General features: G+C 39.9%; 5 protein-coding genes across 9 annotated transcripts in view; 2 read left to right on the top strand and 3 right to left on the bottom strand.

The window, feature by feature from the left end:
• Positions 1–1,190, bottom strand: part of kdm2bb (lysine (K)-specific demethylase 2Bb) — a 20,991-nt gene extending 19,801 nt beyond the window's left edge. For 2 of the 3 annotated variants that reach the window (XM_068574733.1, XM_068574736.1), the window contains exons 1-2: positions 685–1,188; positions 1–133 (exon numbers count right to left, since the gene is read on the bottom strand). The exon at positions 1–133 is cut by the window's left edge and continues 12 nt beyond it. In XM_068574733.1, the coding sequence (XP_068430834.1) occupies positions 1–133; positions 685–735 (184 nt within the window). In that variant the 5' untranslated portion in view covers positions 736–1,188. Of the gene's footprint in view, positions 134–684 lie in introns of all 3 variants that reach the window. The other variant, XM_068574734.1, reaches the window with a different exon arrangement.
• A 112-nt stretch (positions 1,191–1,302) lies between these two features.
• orai1b (ORAI calcium release-activated calcium modulator 1b) lies at positions 1,303–3,158 on the top strand. The gene is made up of 2 exons (XM_068574739.1): positions 1,303–1,672; positions 1,780–3,158. The coding sequence occupies exons 1-2, from the start codon at positions 1,559–1,561 to the stop codon at positions 2,335–2,337; spliced, it is 672 nt and encodes a 223-aa protein (XP_068430840.1). The 5' UTR covers positions 1,303–1,558; the 3' UTR covers positions 2,338–3,158.
• Positions 3,159–3,637: 479 nt separating this feature from the next.
• Positions 3,638–5,285, bottom strand: morn3 (MORN repeat containing 3). Its single transcript, XM_068574545.1, has 6 exons — positions 5,127–5,285; positions 4,728–4,885; positions 4,446–4,603; positions 4,194–4,353; positions 3,897–4,081; positions 3,638–3,761 (listed from the first exon to the last, which is right to left on the bottom strand). Exons 2-6 carry the CDS (start codon positions 4,861–4,863, stop codon positions 3,654–3,656), a joined length of 747 nt encoding a protein of 248 aa, XP_068430646.1. The 5' UTR covers positions 4,864–4,885; positions 5,127–5,285; the 3' UTR covers positions 3,638–3,653.
• Positions 5,286–5,627: 342 nt separating this feature from the next.
• tmem120b (transmembrane protein 120B) lies at positions 5,628–12,551 on the top strand. 2 transcript variants are annotated; one of them, XM_068573817.1, is made up of 12 exons: positions 5,628–5,735; positions 7,020–7,138; positions 7,282–7,398; positions 7,491–7,550; positions 7,640–7,735; positions 7,831–7,920; positions 8,109–8,174; positions 8,298–8,359; positions 9,761–9,853; positions 10,128–10,192; positions 10,489–10,557; positions 10,865–12,549. In XM_068573817.1, the coding sequence occupies exons 1-12, from the start codon at positions 5,673–5,675 to the stop codon at positions 10,979–10,981; spliced, it is 1,017 nt and encodes a 338-aa protein (XP_068429918.1). In that variant the 5' UTR covers positions 5,628–5,672; the 3' UTR covers positions 10,982–12,549. The 2 variants fall into 2 exon arrangements, with proteins under 2 accessions (XP_068429918.1, XP_068429920.1); XM_068573819.1 differs by lacking the exon at positions 5,628–5,735 and adding an exon at positions 6,015–6,067 and having other exon boundaries at positions 10,865–12,551.
• On the bottom strand, positions 12,346–16,411 carry rhof (ras homolog family member F). 2 transcript variants are annotated; one of them, XM_068573820.1, is made up of 5 exons: positions 15,932–16,411; positions 15,564–15,651; positions 14,130–14,239; positions 13,682–13,816; positions 12,346–13,463 (listed from the first exon to the last, which is right to left on the bottom strand). In XM_068573820.1, exons 1-5 carry the CDS (start codon positions 16,070–16,072, stop codon positions 13,299–13,301), a joined length of 639 nt encoding a protein of 212 aa, XP_068429921.1. In that variant the 5' UTR covers positions 16,073–16,411; the 3' UTR covers positions 12,346–13,298. The 2 variants fall into 2 exon arrangements, with proteins under 2 accessions (XP_068429921.1, XP_068429922.1); XM_068573821.1 differs by having other exon boundaries at positions 15,946–16,004.
• Positions 16,412–18,410: the final 1,999 nt, after the last annotated feature.

Below are 18,410 nucleotides of genomic sequence, written 5' to 3'. Positions count from 1 at the left end.
TGAAGTGGACAAACGTGGCGCTGTAACTGTCACTGACAAGCTTTTCCTCCACACTGAAACCTCGGATATTTGCAATTTCTTCAACATCGGACAAATCCTCGTTTTCGTCGTACATCGTTCGGCAGATGGAGCGCTGCCATTAAAAACGAAATATGTATTTACCGTTAATAAACTCTCTCTGTCATAGCGGCTCCTCCGTCCCCATACACAGACAATATGATGGATGATATAGGACAATTATTGTATTCTTAACTTTAAAACTGGAGTAAAATGTCATTTTTTATTTTTATTTTTTTATGTATGGGTTATTATGACGTTATGAGCATAGTATAGCTGTTTCCTAAATGTGACGTCAAGCATAATACACATTAAACGAGGCTTGTCCTGGGGAAAGACAGGACGTTATAGTACGTTATTATTCCACAGTGTTTTGCAGGATTTCACTGATCTAGTCAGATGGTGGTCTATCTGATCGTCCGCTGAACTGCAACAAATACACAATAAGTCGCACCGTGTAAAACGAGAGAGCCATAGGTTTTTTTCCCCGTGGCCTCAAACTTGAGCATCTTAAGCGACTTGACAAACGTCCCAACATTTACAGCTGCGGCCGTTAGCTTAGCTCCCTAATTAGCTGTCTGCCAGAGTCGCTTCACAAGCTAACGTTAACGGACGGTAACTACACACCAGCCTGCGTCCGGATTCCGCACACGTTTCCACGGCCTGGGCCATCGTCATCTCGTCAATGTGTCCCAGCCACTCGCTTTCGGAAATGCATCTTCATGCGGAGTGAAGTTAGAGGAAAACACTTAGCACGCGTTTCAGGTTCAAAACAAGGGAACCATGTTTTTGTGTATTACGTCACCGCCAGGAACCAAAACATTGTTGGACAACGTCACGGCATGTTAGTTCACTGCTTTTCAGCTGCTTTTTACAAAGAAGAAACATTCATCAAATCAGATAAATCACAGTTGTTAGTGTTCGTAAGGGGAAAGCGTAACATTTAAACCACTAGTATTGAACAGTTCAACCTGACGTGCTGAAGAAAATCATACACTAGCTTGTGTTTATATTTTTAAAAAACGTGTATTTATCTACTTTCATTCATTTTGACAGGAATACTTCGTATTTCTACATGTTGGACGTTATTGTGTCAAGTAGGCAGGTGTAACAGTCGGCTCAACCGACCAAATTAACAGCAACATATGTTTAACACTCGCTCCACACTGACCGCGTTAATTACATCGGTATTAACTAAAGGGCTGACTCGTAATCTCACAACAGAGGAAATGCAGCCGACAGTTGACTCTGGAGCGGATGTTCGCCACCGCGCGCGCTGGCTCATGGGTAATGCGGTGCAGACGGTGCAACACGCTGAAGACCGGTGGCGGTTGAGGGGTAAAAGAAAAATATCTTCCGCAGTTCCGTCAGTTGGCGAGTTGAAAGGCGTTGTGAGTGTACAGTGTTGGCATGTTGACCGCGTGTTTCTGTCGTGTTCCGCAAGAGTAACGAGGTAACTACGTCACGCTGCTCGCCCGGTCCCTTTGACGACAGGAGCAACATGAGCCTGAACGAGCACTCGCTGCAGGCGCTGTCCTGGAGGAAGCTGTACCTGAGTCGTGCTAAGCTGAAGGCTTCCAGTCGGACATCAGCTCTGCTTTCTGGATTTGCCATGGTAACATGATCTTGAAACCGCCCTCTTACTCTTCTGTGGACTAATCAGTCATATTGCATAGTGTGTGGTCACGTGTGTGAAGTTATTTCCTGTCCCTTTCCCTCCAGGTGGCCATGGTGGAAGTGCAGCTGGACAACAGCTATCCATACCCACCTGCCCTCCTGATCGCCTTCAGCGCCTGCACCACTGTGCTTGTGGCCGTCCACCTGTTCGCTCTGATGGTCAGCACCTGCATTTTGCCCAATATAGAGGCTGTGAGCAATGTCCACAACCTCAACTCAGTGAAGGAGTCTCCACATGAGCGAATGCACCGACACATTGAACTAGCATGGGCCTTTTCTACTGTCATCGGTACGTTACTCTTCCTGGCCGAAGTGGTTCTACTCTGCTGGGTCAAGTTTTTGCCCGTTAAGCCCAAGTCCAGCAGTAATAATACAATTTCAGCAGGTGTGGCTGCTGCAATTACTTCCACTTCGATCATGGTCCCCTTTGGTTTAATCTTTATAGTCTTTGCCGTGCATTTCTATCGCTCTTTGGTCAGCCACAAGACCGATAGACAGTTCCAAGAGCTAGAGGAGCTTTCTAACCTCACCAGGCTACAAAACGAGCTGGACAACAGAGGGGAGCCTTCCATCTTGCAGTCTCCAAGCTCACATTTCCCATAGTGAAGTGTGATGGACATGCATCTGTGGTGGAACTCTGACTGCTTGGTGTTTCCCCAAGCCAGACCAGCCTTTGTTGGCTTGTATATTTTTTACAGGTATGAAGATGTCTCACCTCTTTGTTGTGGATCTTACTTTCGTAAAAAGAGATGTATTTTATAGAAAACATGTTCGATTGACTGAACTCACAAATCTGCTGTAATGCATGGCTCAAAATTGAAAGGTCTAAATTGAAGTCTGAATTTTGATAGTTGCTTTATGCTTCTCTTTCATTATGGCAGAGATGTAATAATAACTTGAAATCCTGTCTGTTGCCTGCTGCATTTATTTACCCATTTGTCAGTGAACACTGCATTTGTTAATATAAACATAGTGCTTGTGTTTTGTGAACCACAAGTATTTAACTATTTCTTCCTTAGTTATGGTGTACATAATTGATTGTACTGTCCACTGATTGTTTTTGTAATACTTGCTGTGTTTAGACTGACTAAACAGCTGCTTAACTGCAGCATTTTGCATAGTGTATTTGCTGACATCTGTAGCACAGGCTGTTGAAATAAACACATTTATATCAAGTGGAATTCAAAGTTTTAGAATTTTAAAAATAATTTGAATGTACTATTTGAAATGATTTTATCTATGTAATCAGTAACTAATGCATAGAAAATGATACATAACAGTTTTCACAGTTTATCACCTTGATGCTTCATTTTGTAAAGCCTGAGCCCGCCACTTGTCTCACTTATCCTGAATTAGCTTATTTTCATCATTCATTCTTAGAAAACACCACAATTGCATTTCAATTAAATTGTTATTTCATTTAACTGCGGTTTTATTCTCAATAATTTAGAGAAACTGATCACTCTGAGTTATCAGTGTGTATCGGACATGATATATATATATATATATATATATATATATATATATATATATATATACATATATATATATATATATATATATATATATATGTGTGTGTGTATGTATGTATTGATGAGTGCTATCTTGTTTTACATGTTAGGATGGTGAGAGGTTTAGAGTATTGTCGGAGTGCAGCGTATAGAAAATACAGAAATGGCTAATATTTGATCAGTCTAAAAATTAAGTGTGTCATTTGAATTTTCCATAAAAAGGAATTTAATCATCTGTGTTGGTTGTAAACTGGATTAATATGTTAACTTAAATCACTATTGTTTTCAACTCATCTGAAATATGGATAGACGTGTTTGTTTTGCTCCTCACAAGAACAAACTATTTGGTTGTAAATATTTTGACAAAACTGAACAAACTGAATATCATCATGCCATTTGCTTTCTTTTTTATTCTGTCTCTTTAAGTGTGTTATGGAGTGGGAACTTGCTGTTGATCCTCTCAAGGCAGTCTGACTTGGCTTCACTTAAAACCAACTGCATATCCACCAGTTGTTGCTTGAAAAAAAAGATATGTTCATATTTTAATCCACAGTAATGCATTGTAAACTGCTTTGTCAAATCAAATGATGATTTGACTCTCACATAAGTGGTTACAGAGTGCTTGTAAAAGGATCCACAGTGAAAATGTACCTGTGGAAGCAGATACTTTGTCGGTGTTGATGCTTCATCCCTCCCAAAATCAGACAGGGTCCCACACTTTGCCACTCCATCTATCCAAAAGCCTTCATAAATCTGGCCTTTGTCAGGATAGTAGAACTTTCCATTGCCGTGCTTCTTGCCATCTCGCCAGCTGCCTTCATACCAATTTCCATTTGCTTGAACATAAGTTGGAAAGTCACATTTTAAAACCTCTTTTTGGTTGCCTCACTAAACTCTAATCTATTTTAGATGTTTAAAAAAAATGTGTGGAAATGAAAATGGTCTTACCAAATCGGATGGTGCCCTCTCCATGATTCCTATCCTTCAGCCACTCTCCCTCATAGATGTCTCCATTCGCACTGTACATCCTTCCCCAGCCGCTTCGTTGGTCCTCACTCCAATCCCCCTCATAGACAGATGAGTTTTTGTAGTAGTGCGTCCCGAACCCCTAAAGTATGAGATTGACCATTATGCACAGTATTTTCCAGTGTACATGCATGTGTTACAGTAAGCATTTCTAACAGCATATCAAATACATACATGCTTCTTTCCATTTTTCCATCCACCACAGTGCTTCCTGACATACTCCTTTGTTTCTGGAAGCAGCACACTGAAGGTAGCGAATCCATCACGTTTTCCAAATTTCCAGTCCCCATTATAAATGGCACCGGACTTCTTCCAAACCTGAGTTCCCTTCCCTTGAAAAAAAAGAATAATGAAACATTTGAGCAAGAGTATGGACAACCTATGTCACGCTTTATTCTTTACAAACACGCTTTTACGAATATAGTTACAAGTAGTTGAGGGGTAAAAGTATCTCACCATGCTTCTGGTCTTTCAACCACTCTCCAGTGTATTCATTTCCACTGGCGGAGAAAACTGCGCACCGCAGTCCAGATCTCTGCGACTTTGCTTCCAAACATGTCTGGCTTGTCTGAGAGGTTTTAATGTACGGCATGACTGGGTGAAACCCCTCTGACCTAAAGTAGAGAAAACGGGAGCACACGAGAGAAAAGTTTTACTAAGAACAAAATTGTTTAGACAAAACAAAGTTGAGAATGAATGAAATTAAAAACAACAAACAATTTAAGGCTCGTTAAATAGCTGACGGTGTTTAGTTAAGTTAGTTACGTTAGTTAACAGTACTTTACGGTACTTTACATTGTGTCTCAGAGTAACACCGGCAACATCAAAATGAAATGTAAAGCAAAGTACTTGTACCGTAGGATGTCTCCAAGCGGATGACTGGCTAAATATCACAAGAACTCCATGTTGTCATCGCCTACATGTTGTTATAATATCTAGTTATAATGTCTGGCTGGTGTCCGCAGCCGAGAGAGGGCTCAGTATTTGCTGTATCCTAGCAACAGAAGTGTGGATCGTAACTTTAGTTACTTTGATATTTCATGATTGGTGAAATATGTCTGTGAGGCCCAACTAAGGACTTTTACTTTGTAAAAAAAAAAAAAAAAAAAAAAAGTGTATTTCGTGATTTAGTGTCGACAGCTTCAGGGACATAGTTTATTTTATCATAAAATTGCAGCGGCACTCTGGCCCGCCCTACACCGCTTCTGATTGGTTTATCCTGCTATTCCTATAAACTCAACCAATAAAGGGAACGAGCACAATCCAATCAGAGGCGGAGGAGTTACGGCGTGCGCATGCTCTGTGCTGCCCATTTAAAAACGCTTACGAGTTGACATCCTGGGGGAGAGGGTGAAATCTATTGAAGCTGCTCTCCTCGCGTCAGCTAACCACTGTACCACAATGTCCAAACCGAAGTTCCAGACGGAGTGGGAGGAAATTGACGAGGAATATCAACAATTGCAGGTGACGGACGACACTAGGACGATAGAATTGTAAATCCCTGGCTTGTAGCGTGTGTTAAGTGTCTCTGACAGCCGGTACTCTACTGGCTGCGGTAGTTTGGATTCCTATTCGCCATTCATTCTCAGCTCAGCTTCAAGCCAACACATGTGCAATATCTACGGGGTGGAATATGTTTCAATGAATGTTTATCATCTTCGACTTTCTCCGTGTTTCATAGCCGCTAACGTAAAGCAGCTGGTATCTTATCTCTCTGCTGTTGTTTTCGGAGGCTAACGAGCAGCTAACTTAGCTAACAACAGAGTGGAGTGTTGTTCATTTGATTAATGTTGACGGTGAGTGATTGCTCACAAAGTTGCACGGTGGTTTTAAAGCAACTTCACGCTGTTGCGAGAGTAAATCAAGTCCTAGACATTGAACGCATCACCACCATCCATCATCCCCACGCTAGCAGGCGAGCTAACTTTAAACAATAACGTAAGAAGTCGACAAAAGGAAAGTGTGCAGCTTCCTTTGAGGTACAATACACCATCACGTCGTCTGTGGTGTCGAGGCACCGCCACCCTGACAACTGGGACGTAGCCTGTGGTGCCATCAAAATGTATAATCTGGAGCTGATCCGCAGGGAAAGAGGATGAAGGTGTGCTGTATGGGGGTGTTTCTTAAATGAAGCCGCATGTTCAACTCGTGTGAAATAGTTGCATCACATATAATTCAGTTTGTACTGTTTGTAAAGATGGTGTATGTTGTGTACATGTGAACAGCAATGACAGACCCTACAGGGATACCACAGTATTATCTCTACTGATGCATCCTCACTGCCACACACTCATAAACCAGTGCTGATAGGGACCGTGCAAGGGAAGCTAGGTTCTGGTCTGCTAGCATGTAATACATACATACTGAAATATGCATTTCACAGCATAATGCAGTGTCATGGGATGTTTGTCTTCTGAGGGAAAGGTCAAACCAGATTTCACAGGTTAAAGCGTTTCTATTTCTGCAGAATGGAGGCTCTGTTCAAGCTTTTTAGTGTTGTCTATTGACAATGTTTTCATTGGCAAAGCTTTAGACGCATTTCACTGTTTCTAAGAAGAGTTTTCAGTGGAATATGACAAATTAAATGTTAATCACCCTTCAGCACTTCTTATTAGTTTATTTGTTTGACACATTTGTGAGTGTAGAAAGGCGCGTGTGTAGTTCGTATCACCTGTTACTGAGTCGGCAGACTTTTAGTATTTACAGATTTTTTCCGCTCACCTTGTGTGTTTTTGTTTTGATCACTAGGAAACTCACAAAATATACAGACAAAAACTTGAGGAGCTCACCAATCTTCAGACAACATGCAGCAGTGCCATCAGTAAACAGAGAAAATGCCAAAAAGACTTGAGCCACAGCTTGACAAAGTAAGTGTTTTCTGATCCGGACAGATAACTACATTGTTCTTGAACAGATCATTTACTCATACTGCAGTCGCTATAGCTTGCTCTTTCAAAATTAATAAAACGATAATAATTCCACGGATGATCATTTTGTCTTTTCGCCTTAGGTGTTCACAAAAATGTGACGAGACAGAATTGAAACTAATAACGGATATCAAATCACAAATCAAGGAAAAAGAAAATGTGTTTTTTGATATGGAAGCTTACTTGCCAAAGAAAAACGGGTCAGTACTTTTGCTTATTGACAATTCACTCAACTTTCCCAGACAATTCATTTCATCTTGTTCTGTATTCATTTTTTTCCGTGTGTTTTCAGGCTGTACCTGAATTTAGTCCTCGGCAACGTGAACGTCACACTTCTCAGCGACCAGGCAAAGTATGTCAAGTATTCAGCCTCAAGGGCAGTGTGAAAAGTATGTTTCAGGTTTGGATATGTTCCATCTTAACCTCAATTTATTCACATAGATTTGCCTACAAAGACGAGTATGAGAAGTTCAAGCTTTACATGACAATAATCCTGATGCTTGGAGCCATAACCTGCCTCTTCTTTCTCAACTATCGGTGAGAGAATTATTTTTCCCTTCAATCACTATTGTTGTGGACTTATTCAAATCTATAGAATATCTCGCTATTTTATTTTCTGTATTTTGTTTCAGAGTCACTGATGAAATCTTCAACTTCTTGCTGGTGTGGTACTACTGCACGTTGACCATAAGAGAAAGCATCCTCATGAGCAATGGCTCCAGGTATGTTGGGACGTCGGTCCAGAGGCTCTGCAGTCTGCTAGGACTGAAAAGTAAAACCACAAGAGCACTTGTTCATAGTTACTTATCTTCTTTCTTTGTTTTATTGAAGAAGATAAGAGATGAATAATTTCTCTGAGAGCAATTCTTTTGAATAACCGGGTCCTTTTTTACTCTCTCGCGTTTTCTAGGATCAAAGGTTGGTGGGTGTCTCACCATTACGTATCCACCTTTCTGTCGGGTGTGATGCTCACCTGGTGAGTTTTTGTCTTTTGATTTGTTTAATGAGTATAAACACATACAGGTTGGCGACTGCAAAGACGATGAAGGCTGCAGTTTCTTTTTATTAAGTTTTTGTTTACCATTGTGTCATTTCACAGGCCAGAGGGGCCCATGTATCAGATGTTCCGGAGCCAATTCCTCGCTTTCTCCATCTATCAGAGTAAGAATTTAATCTGTTTGTGTATCTACAATATGGGGAAGGCTCTCTGAGTCATAATGTTGTTTGTGTCATAACCAAAAACATTTTTGTGAAGGTCTGGCTTCGCTGTAATTTAATCAAATCTGCATCCAATATAGAATTCACTTATTTAATATGTTCAGGAAGATTGTTTGGTGGAATCATTTTTCTGTGAGTGATGTCTTTTCTTAATTTTGTGCCGGACTTACCAAACATGAGGTGGTTGATTCTCAAAAAGCAGCAGTTAGTTCTTCCTTTGGTGTGCTGTAGCTGAAATGAGGAACATGTAGTATCTCGTTGTTTATCTCATGACCAATATTGCATTTCACAGGATTTGGTTGACTTGTCAAGCAGTCAGTATTACATCATCGGTTACACCTGCTGTAGTCGATGAAGGATAACTATCGCTTATGCATCTTTTTCCATTTCCCTTAAAAAATAACAATGTGGGCCTGCAACTAATGCTTATTCGTATCATTGAATAATCTGCGACTCATTTTATTGCTTGATTAATAAATAGTTGCCCTTTGTCAGGAAATAGTGTCCAAGCTTGTTACAAGTTCAAGTCCAAAGTGACTTGTTTAGTCTGAACTACAGTCTAAAAATCAAAGACTGGAGTCTCTGTAACTGGAGAAAAGGTGGCATTTTTGTTTGAAAAGCAAGTAATTTATTATCAAAATAGATGCTGAATAACTTTCTAACAACTTGACTAATATAGTTCTACGTGAATGTTTGTTATGTTGCTCTTTGTCATTGAATAACAAAGAGGAGTTAATAAAATATTTGTTTTTAAACTGGATTCACATGCAACAGTGTTGTGAACTGTTTTGTGTCACACAGTCAACGTTAAATCGACCCCGCGGACGTTCAATTAGCATTTTGACATATTAAGAGCCTGGATAAAAGCAAGTTGAGTTTTAGCGTGAAACGTATGTGTCTGTGCTTCACAGGTGTTAGAGTGTAAATACTTCCTCGGTATCCTGCTGATAATGGTTGCATTGATAAAGGCAGCAACAGTTCTTCAAACCAGAAAACGGAAGTGAAGTCGTTTGTTGCACACACTGGTGGTTAAAGTCATCATCTTGTACATAACGTGAAGTTTCACATATGATGTGATCCGGTTCTGTGGTTGGGGTTTAGCGTGAGAAGATAATGTTTAAACAGACCGATCTGTATCTGGGACAATGTGACTTTTGTTTGGAGAACAAAATGATCCAAGCTGCTGTTTATTTTGTTGTGTTTGTTTATGAGCTGATGCTTATCCTGTAAAAGATGTTTCCTCTGCAGCGTTGAGATACGAGTCAGAATGTGTTGCTCCGCTCATCACACCACAGTGTTGGCCGCGTGGTAATCCGTCATTGTTGCTTCCCGTTTGTCCTCCAGGCTTTGTTCAGTTCCTCCAGTATTACTACCAGCGCGGCTGCTTATACAGGCTGCGAACTCTGGGGGAGAGGAATCAGCTGGACCTCACTGTGGGTAAGTTGGAAGCTATTTTTGGTGCTAGTCAATTTGATCATTTGAACCCTTGAGCCATCTGCAACGCCATGTCTGGGGAAAACTGGGGGAAAGGTCAGAGACAGAGACGGGTTGTTAACATCAGTATGCGGCCAAGCAGATGTGTGAATACCTCAGAAAATTCTGCTTATGAAACCATCGCTAATTGACAACTGGGTATCTCATATGAACCATTTAGTTAGTATTGTGTGTCACGTTGTCCCAAGGTCACTGTTACACTTGTGTGTCTCTGCAGAGGGATTTCAGTCCTGGATGTGGAGAGGCCTCACTTTTCTTTTGCCATTCCTCTTTTTTGGTCATGTAAGTCAAAACGTTTTTTTCCCCCCCTACATCTGTTTTATATCAAATTCAGACTTTATCGCCTTTTTATGTTTTATCACTAAATATATTACAACCAGGAGGCGGTCCATTTTACATCTGCATGCATTGTTCAGTGTTAAATCTGCAGAATCTGCATGAATAGATGTGTTACTTTCAAGAGCTTTTCTTTTTTTCTCAGCTGAAGAGAACGATGTGGATCAAAGCGAAATTTGTTTGTGCAACTAGATCGTACGGCAACTCTGAAAGATAATGCCTCTTCTTTTCTTCCTTCACAGTTTTGGCAGCTCTACAACTCAGTGACCCTGTTTCGCTTGGCAAGGCTTGAGGGCTGTAAGGAGTGGCAAGTAAGGATCCCTCTGGCAGATGCATTGTTTAAATGTACAAGAGTTATGTCGAGACAGACTGGGGGGAGAAGCTTGACAGGCTTTTTAAAATCAGTTTTGCCTTTCTTTCATGTCAGGCCATATTCGAGTTGATGACTTATGTCAAGTCAAAATATGCGCCGTCAAAGTTTGTCCCCATCCAACTGGTGCAGCACACGTGTGCTTTCTTTATTTTAATGACCTGTGATGGTCTGAATGTTTTCACAGCGACTTAACATGACCTTTTGTTTGTTGGTTTGTTCTTTTTTTCTCCGCCCTTCTCTTCCAGGTATTTATGCTGGCACTGACATTTCTCGTCCTATTCCTGGGGAACTTTCTCACCACTTTAAAAGTCGTCCACCAAAAGTTTCAGAAAAACCAGGGAAAAATGCAAAAAAATGACTGAGACAAAAAAACACCTCCGATCCTTACCAAAACGGCCAGTAATTTTGAAGCGACGCGCACATTGGCTTGATGGACTGACCACAGTACGACCGGGCCGGGAGGAGACGAAACTGAAACCACTCTTTCTCTCGGTCTTCGGCGGCGACGGCAGCAGCGTCCGGCCAAAGTATCTGGCCCCACGGGCTTCTGCTCTCTGATGCCTCTGCATTGATGTTGCTGCACACAAAGTGGTGTTCACCCCGTAGACCAACAACAGTCTGTTGTGTTGTACATACAAAGTGAGCGGGAAGAATGTGTTTTTTATTTGGGTGTTTGTGTCAGCGCATGAATCTGTCGGAGGGCCTTTTTGTTCAAATCATATGCAACTAAAAGAGGGCCGGTAGCGTCAATCAACAGAACAGAATACAGTTTGCCTTTTTGGAGACCAAACGTCTGTCATGTGCTTCATGCCTCCGTGAAGTGGCACAAACTCTCTCTGGACAAAATTGGACATGATCAACACTTAATTTACAGAACTGTGTAATGTTTTATGTGTAGTTATGAACTCTGTTGTGCTATTTCACTGCTAACGAGTGTTATGTTTTTTTTTTTACAAGACTTGTAGGTCGACAACGTAAACCTGATACTTGACTGCCTCTCGATTTCAGAAAAAAAATCTTCTGGTGTCTTTTTTCCTCAAAAAAGTACAGACTTCAAGGGAATGCAACACTGTTGCAGCGGTTGCAAAAAGCCATACTTTTTTTTTTTTTTTAAACAAAATAACGCCTAAACCGAGTTATCTGGCTGAGACACACACACACACACACACACTTGTACGGTCTTTATAACAAACTTTGTTCCAGTGAAGCTACAGTGAACTCCTCACTAACTTACATGTTGTCACTCACTAACTGTAATGTCTATGTTTGTCTGTTTCACTAATGGTCGTACATTTCCTTCACGTTTATTACAAACTTTATCAAAAAGCCATGCACAGAGGTTTTTATTATTATTACTGTGCTGAAACAAAGAACATGCTTGTTATGTGATGTTGCAGAAAAGTATCAAATGCTGCTATTAGTGCTGGTCCTGTGAGACCAAGACGCAGAATGATGATTGAATCTGTGCCGGGTTTTTGTTTTTCTAATTAACATAAATAAAATATTTGTATGAATTAACTTCTTGCCAAAGCTTGAGCTTCTGCCCTCGTTGGCTGTCGTGGCGTCAAGTCTTTTCGTGTCGGATCTCTAATGCCTTATTGTCCCTCCAGCCTGTCAGCAAAAAAATCTCTTATTTTGAAAACTCCAAAGACGGTAGCATTTCTTTGTCATTTCCCAGAAAGTAATCATATAGAAGAGAATCAGAATATTTTAGGTACCACTTTTATTGAGGGGAAGGTTACAGACCAATGTTACATTCAATGCGAAAGCTGCCAGAACGCACAAAACAACTTGATTTCCTCATTTTTATGATGTAGCTGATGAACCATGTTTTCAGCGTTCATGTCTGGGCTGTAACTGGTGCCTGAGTCGATCAGTAACGAGAGACAGTTTCTCAATCTGTACATTGTTGTAAAATATATATATTAATAATTAAACTCCTAATTCAATTTTCTTTGCCATTTCTGTGGTTATTGTGTAGGGTGTGGGAAATACCTAAATTGTTCAGCCATTGCACACATGCAGTTTTCTGACACTAGTGGGCGCTGCTGGTAAAGAAAAGAGCTTCAGGTTGAATCTACCACACAGATTTTACTCCAGTGTTTTGTTTTACTGGAAATGAACTCATCCTGTTGGGTGTTGATCAAGGTTTTCTTTCTCACAACTGTTAAAGCTACAGTACCATGATGTATTAAACTATGGTGTTATCGACTTGCAGATTTTAAACCAGATTCAGACATTTTAATTGGCAAAATGTTTGAAATAGTTAACGATACAAGAACTAACTGTTCAACTTTATATGTACATTTCAATAAAACACAGGGTTGGAAATAATACAAAGCTTTATATCAAAAAATAAAAGGACATATGGACATGTCCCATATGAAAATACATTGATGGAAGGCCTTTCAAGTTGCATACAACAAACCTGCTGCTTCTTGCTAAATTGTCTTTCCTGTTTAGTCATTAGTTATGTTCTTGTGACGGTAAGTGCTGAGGACTCAGTGAGGCCCAAACTTACGGGACTGGAAAGTCATTTCTACACCAGTGCTCATTCAGCAGCTTCCACACTAGGACGCTGAGCATCTTGGTCTCTTTATGTCTCACCACTCACCATGTGAATGAATGGCTTTCAAAAGGAAGAAATAGCCAGTAGAGTCCTCAAGAATTCTTCTGACTTCACAAAACTACACATTTCTTCTTCCTCACGTATTTCTTTTGTTTTCGATTAAAAGCCAAAGTTCTTTTGGTTGCCTCCCTGAAAACGTCGTCCACGTTCTCCTGATACTTTGCCGAACACTCGAGGTAGAGCATTGCATTCATCTGCTGCCGGGTCTCCTCGCCCTGCACCCCAAAACAACACCAAGAGTTAGTCTTTGTGAGCGGATGAATGTACTTTTGGAAGAGACGTCTCATTGCATTGAAGCTGTCGTGTGTAGGTGTGGTTGTGGCTTCTGGTTAGCACGCTTCCTCTTGCACATTGTCGTTAACATCCTGTAACCTCAATCATCAGGCCCGTTCTTAAAGATCACAAGGTGTCTGAACTCTCCTCCTGACCTTACCTGTGTGTAAGTGATGGGAACCTGGTCCATAGCCGAGAGCTTCCTGGTACACTCTTTATCCTTCCTGAGGTCAGTCTTGCAGCCAATTAAGATGACCGGAGTGTCCCGACAGAAGTGCTTCACCTCTGGGTGCCACTGGGTATACAAAATAAGACTTTAAGGATCTGGGGCATTGTACGTCTGCTCTCTTTAACATCAGACTTTGTTCTTCAGGAATCAGAAAAGAGAACGTCCAAGCACAACACTGAGTCCTACCTGCATGCACACAGGGTCAATGTCCACTGCAGGCTTAGTCACATGAGTTAATCATATCGAAGAGAATGCAGCCAGTCGAACAATCATGAACGAACACACACACACACACACACACACACACACACACACAGGTTTCACTGGAAACCTGAACCTGTACCTTGGCCAGATGATAATGTGCAATAGAAAGGTTCACCTTTATCAGGACATTCTCGTAGCTGGTGGGGTTGGTCACATCAAAGCATACTAAAATCAGATCGGCTTCTTGGTATGAGAGCGGCCGTAGTCTGTCATAGTCTTCCTGTCCTGAAAGGAAGAAGACAAACAATGCCAATGTCATGGCTGGTGCGTGTCAAAGCGAGCACACACTTGTAAATAACAATTCCTGTCAATGAAACAAGAAGTGCTCTGGATAGGATGCAACAGCCTGAACACAAAGATATGAAGTAGACTATGCATCGAGGGTAGATGTATGAAACCACATCCTGGGTTCAGCTTCCTTTCACGCTGACGTGAGGGATGCTGCTGCAATTGTATCAAAGATAAGCAGTCTGGCTTATTCTGAAAATGAAATGACTTTAAAAAAAAACTGCTCCGTTCAATTTCACGACTATCGCCACAGAAATACAGCCTTTTGCTGTAAAGCTAGTGTTTGAATCATCAACACTTGTACAAAATGAGAAAGTTTTTAATTCATAAACGCCAAATATAGACGCAATTTTATTGAAACACTGATTATTTATATAAAAACACAAATAGCTGTGCAAGAAATCTACCGTAATAAATGGAAATAACAATTAAAATCATCCAATTTCAGAACAAAGACACTGACTTGGTGGAGAATCTGAGTGGTAACTTTTAGCACATTACACTCTTTTACGCTCAAGTGATTTTGCTGTATAGTAAATTAATAGTGATAATATATAATACAATACATATTAGCTTTATAATTGGTCGATGTTAAATTAAAATACAGTAACTCGACTATTAAAATTCAACAATTAATCAGAAGGAATGAGAGGATTTCACTTGATGTAGGTTGTCTGTATTTGGGAGGTAAAAAAACACTTTTTGCTTGTAAAGTTGATTTCTTAACAAAATATGAAGTTACTGTTACATGAAACTGTTGTTCTGTTGCTGAAAGACAATGTTGATGATGTTCTGACGTAAGCATGGAGGTTTACCACTTCCTCTTGTCTGTCAGTTTAAGAACATCAAGATAAAGACACACAGGAGAGGATCTCTGAACTTCAATTTCTTAAAACTTATGAACTTATATATATATATATATATATATATATATATATATATATATATATATATATATATATATATATATATAATTCAGTGTTGTACTTTTTTTTTAAACTGTTTTTACTATATTACTTGTTTTTATTTTTTGTGTGAACTTTGCTTCTGTAATCCTACAAATGCCCCCACTGTGGGACTAATAAATGAATATCTAATCTAGTATAACACTATGAAATGATTTATATAAGGCAATCTGAGTCAGTATACCGGTGTGTTTTGTTCATATGTTTCTATAATGTACTCTAAAGAGTGTTCTCTCCACGGTCAAAGGAATAATAATCATCGATGTTCAACATGGAGGTGATTTTTAAAGTCTTACCAGCTGTGTCATACAGGTTGAGCTTTATCTCTTTTCCTCCGAGAGAGATAGTGGTGACATATTTTTCGAACACTGACGGTGCGTACTTCTGTTTTTGAGAAAGATGTCCATTTTATGAAACAACAATGCTGTATACATTTTGTAATATTCCATATTTATGTCTATTTATAAGTTCACACATGTTATGTGTGATCCCTGTAATATCAAAAAATGAAGCCCACTTATTTATTTTGACAAAAAGATATCGTTGGCCAGGTCTAATTTCAACATTGTTAGACTTCCGATAATGGTAAGACACATAAATCTTGAATTAATATTTAATATCAACAGATGAGGTATACATTGCATGACATAGAAGCTTTTCTTACCTCAGGAAAATCACCTTTAGCATAAACCAACAGAAGAGACGTCTTCCCACAGCCTCCATCTCCCACTATCACAATTTTAAGTTCGGCTCCCCTTTTCGTGGTACCATTCGCAGTCCCACTCCCAGCAACGTTTTGTGTCATCTCGCTTCCAAACAGTCAAACATGAGCCAGACAGGACAGGGCTGAAGATACTCCCTCCAGATTTAAGTAAAAAAACTTAATGACTCTATATTTGGAAAGGCTGAGATGAGAGGATGTACAAGTGTCAAGAGAGAGGAACAGAAATGCCTCATGTTTTACCGGTAGCTCTCTCAGTTCACCACTTCCTGTTCCTGTCGCCTTGAAGCTGTTTCCAATTGACCCACTACCCTCTTCTCCCGTCATATCATCAGTCGGCTCACTGAAAGCATCTCTGAGTAAGAATAGAGAGTTGCGTGCAGTGGAGTCTGACTGGTCCACTTCCTGTCGAATGTGCGTGCCTTTTTCATTTTATGGGTGGGCACTCAACCTGAAGCACTGCCTCCATCAACAGAGGGGTGTGTGTGTGAGAGATAACACTGAACATGTCCACCTCTACTGCTGAAGTTAAGTCAGTGGGTTTTCCTTTTAAACGCTAACAGATTTCTAGATTGGTATCTGTGAAGTCATGAATGTTGCCCTTGGTATGCTCTGATGACGATGAATGCACTAGGTGTGTGCACTCGCACCTCCATCAGATTTTTCTACTTCTGTGAACTTGCTTTCTGAGAAATGTACATCGGTAAATGGCCAAACCCCCTTTCCTTATTATATGAAACATAAAATATACAACAACAAAAATCAGTGCCTCAGTTCTTCAAATCTATGCACTTCATTCGGGGTTGCCCACCCTTTTCATTCCCACGGATGGACGTTTAAATCAATGTGGAATCTTCCTTTAATCCATTAAATATCAGTTTAATTTACACAGGATTCCATGCTCATGATGATTGACCTATATATATATATATATATATATATAAAAATTTGGATATGATGGTCTACATGTCGTAACCTTTAAATAAACCTTTGTTATCCTATCTTTATGCATGATCTAATCATGCAATTGGTAAACTGTGGACCAGGTTTATTGCTGTGTTTTCCTTTTAGTGTGATTATTTATAATCCCCAGAGGTATTTTACAAGCAATGTGTCAGTCATACTTGTCTGTTCGGTCTGTATGGCTGAACACAGCTGTGACATCACAGATTGGGGCGTCAGGATAAACTATTCTTTCTCATCCCAGGGTGCAATGTACGGACATCTTTATCCAGCATCAAACTATAAAAATGAGCAAGAAAAAAAAAAGTGATTTGGAGACGACATTCTGAGGTAGAGTATGTGTTACCTTCCTATAAAGGTGAAAACAAATATATGTGCTGCTATTTACAGGGAGGCTGTGGGTGTGCGAGGCAGACGCGCCGCTTTAAGGCATGAAGAATAACTTATCAGTGTTTGAATAATGTTGAGCCAGATGTGGTGTAATGATCCAAAGCAAGTTCAGTTCCTACTCACATGAACTGGATGCTCTAGAAGGTATTGTACTTTACATATGTAGTATATGCAATAAAATTATATTTTTCCACGAGGAACATGTCTCAGCCAAGTCGATGATGGCCATAATTACAGAAATCAGTAACAGTGGGTGTCAGGAGAGAGTAGTTCATATAGAGAATGAGCCCACACAACCAGAGTACAGAAACATATTGTGTTTGACGTTACACTTGATTCAGTATCTGGGCTGGAACATTTTCTCTCTCATAAAAAAAGGCAGTGAAACTCTGTTTGAGGAAAGCTACAAAGACAAATGTAAAGGTTACATTTCAGTGGTCTCGGGTGGGAAAATATGCAGTTAGTGGGTAGGACTGGGGAAAATGTGAGCAAGCTGTCCCTTTAAGAGGATGAGCTGACACTGCCTTTTTCCTTCGCCTATTTTAAGAAAATGTGTAATCTTTTTAAGTATTTTGCCAGAATACACACATTTACTAAAAAGGAAATGTGACCTATAAATTGGTTTCTTCAGCCATGTCACCATGCAGCATGCATTGAGCTCACTGTGTAATTTAGTGAAGTATTTTGACAGGCCTAAAAATCATTAAAAAAAAAAAAAAGAAAAAGAAATGTAAATTACAATGAAAGTCCATCAAAAAGGAAAAGCAACCTGCTTCAATTTCCAAAACAATAAAACATAAGAATGAGGGTATAATCTATTTATTTAAATTTTTCAGGAACACAGACAGGTGATAATATTGTCAAGTATGAGACTACATCACAAGCCATACTGGATTAGTATACTAAATATGCACATATGTAAGACCTAGAAAGAAGAAAAGACAGTATTTAACATACAAATAAATACAGGAGACATACCACCAATGAAAAAACATTGAATAAGCAGACCCATTGATTAAAAAAAAGGAAAGAAAAACCCAATAGGATGATACCTGATTTGATTCAGCGA

Source organism: Clinocottus analis, unplaced genomic scaffold, assembly GCF_023055335.1.
Source record: "Clinocottus analis isolate CAN_PGR_092001 unplaced genomic scaffold, fCliAna1.0.p SCAF_13, whole genome shotgun sequence".
Taxonomy (NCBI): Eukaryota; Metazoa; Chordata; class Actinopteri; order Perciformes; family Cottidae; genus Clinocottus; species Clinocottus analis.
The sequence above is the reverse complement of the archived record's forward strand: the minus strand, read 5'-3'. Positions and strand labels throughout refer to the sequence as shown.

What these genes read in the sequence shown, in the direction of transcription:
- morn3 (XM_068574545.1), bottom strand. Translation starts at nt 4,863, where the DNA reads ATGCCGTACATTAAAACCTCTCAGACAAGCCAGACATGTTTGGAAGCA. An exon ending in GTTGAAAGACCAGAAGCATG is followed by an intron (nt 4,604 to 4,727) that starts GTGAGATACTTT and finishes TTTTTTTTCAAG; the next exon opens with GGAAGGGAACTCAGGTTTGG. An exon ending in CAAAGTATCTGCTTCCACAG is followed by an intron (nt 3,762 to 3,896) that starts GTACATTTTCAC and finishes TTTTTTTTCAAG; the next exon opens with CAACAACTGGTGGATATGCA.
- orai1b (XM_068574739.1), top strand. Translation starts at nt 1,559, where the DNA reads ATGAGCCTGAACGAGCACTCGCTGCAGGCGCTGTCCTGGAGGAAGCTG. An exon ending in TGCTTTCTGGATTTGCCATG is followed by an intron (nt 1,673 to 1,779) that starts GTAACATGATCT and finishes CTTTCCCTCCAG; the next exon opens with GTGGCCATGGTGGAAGTGCA.
- tmem120b (XM_068573817.1), top strand. Translation starts at nt 5,673, where the DNA reads ATGTCCAAACCGAAGTTCCAGACGGAGTGGGAGGAAATTGACGAGGAA. An exon ending in AGGAATATCAACAATTGCAG is followed by an intron (nt 5,736 to 7,019) that starts GTGACGGACGAC and finishes TTTGATCACTAG; the next exon opens with GAAACTCACAAAATATACAG. An exon ending in CATTCCTCTTTTTTGGTCAT is followed by an intron (nt 10,193 to 10,488) that starts GTAAGTCAAAAC and finishes CTTCCTTCACAG; the next exon opens with TTTTGGCAGCTCTACAACTC.
- rhof (XM_068573820.1), bottom strand. Translation starts at nt 16,072, where the DNA reads ATGACACAAAACGTTGCTGGGAGTGGGACTGCGAATGGTACCACGAAA. An exon ending in CTAAAGGTGATTTTCCTGAG is followed by an intron (nt 15,652 to 15,931) that starts GTAAGAAAAGCT and finishes TCTCAAAAACAG; the next exon opens with AAGTACGCACCGTCAGTGTT. An exon ending in TTCCCATCACTTACACACAG is followed by an intron (nt 13,464 to 13,681) that starts GTAAGGTCAGGA and finishes TTTGGGGTGCAG; the next exon opens with GGCGAGGAGACCCGGCAGCA.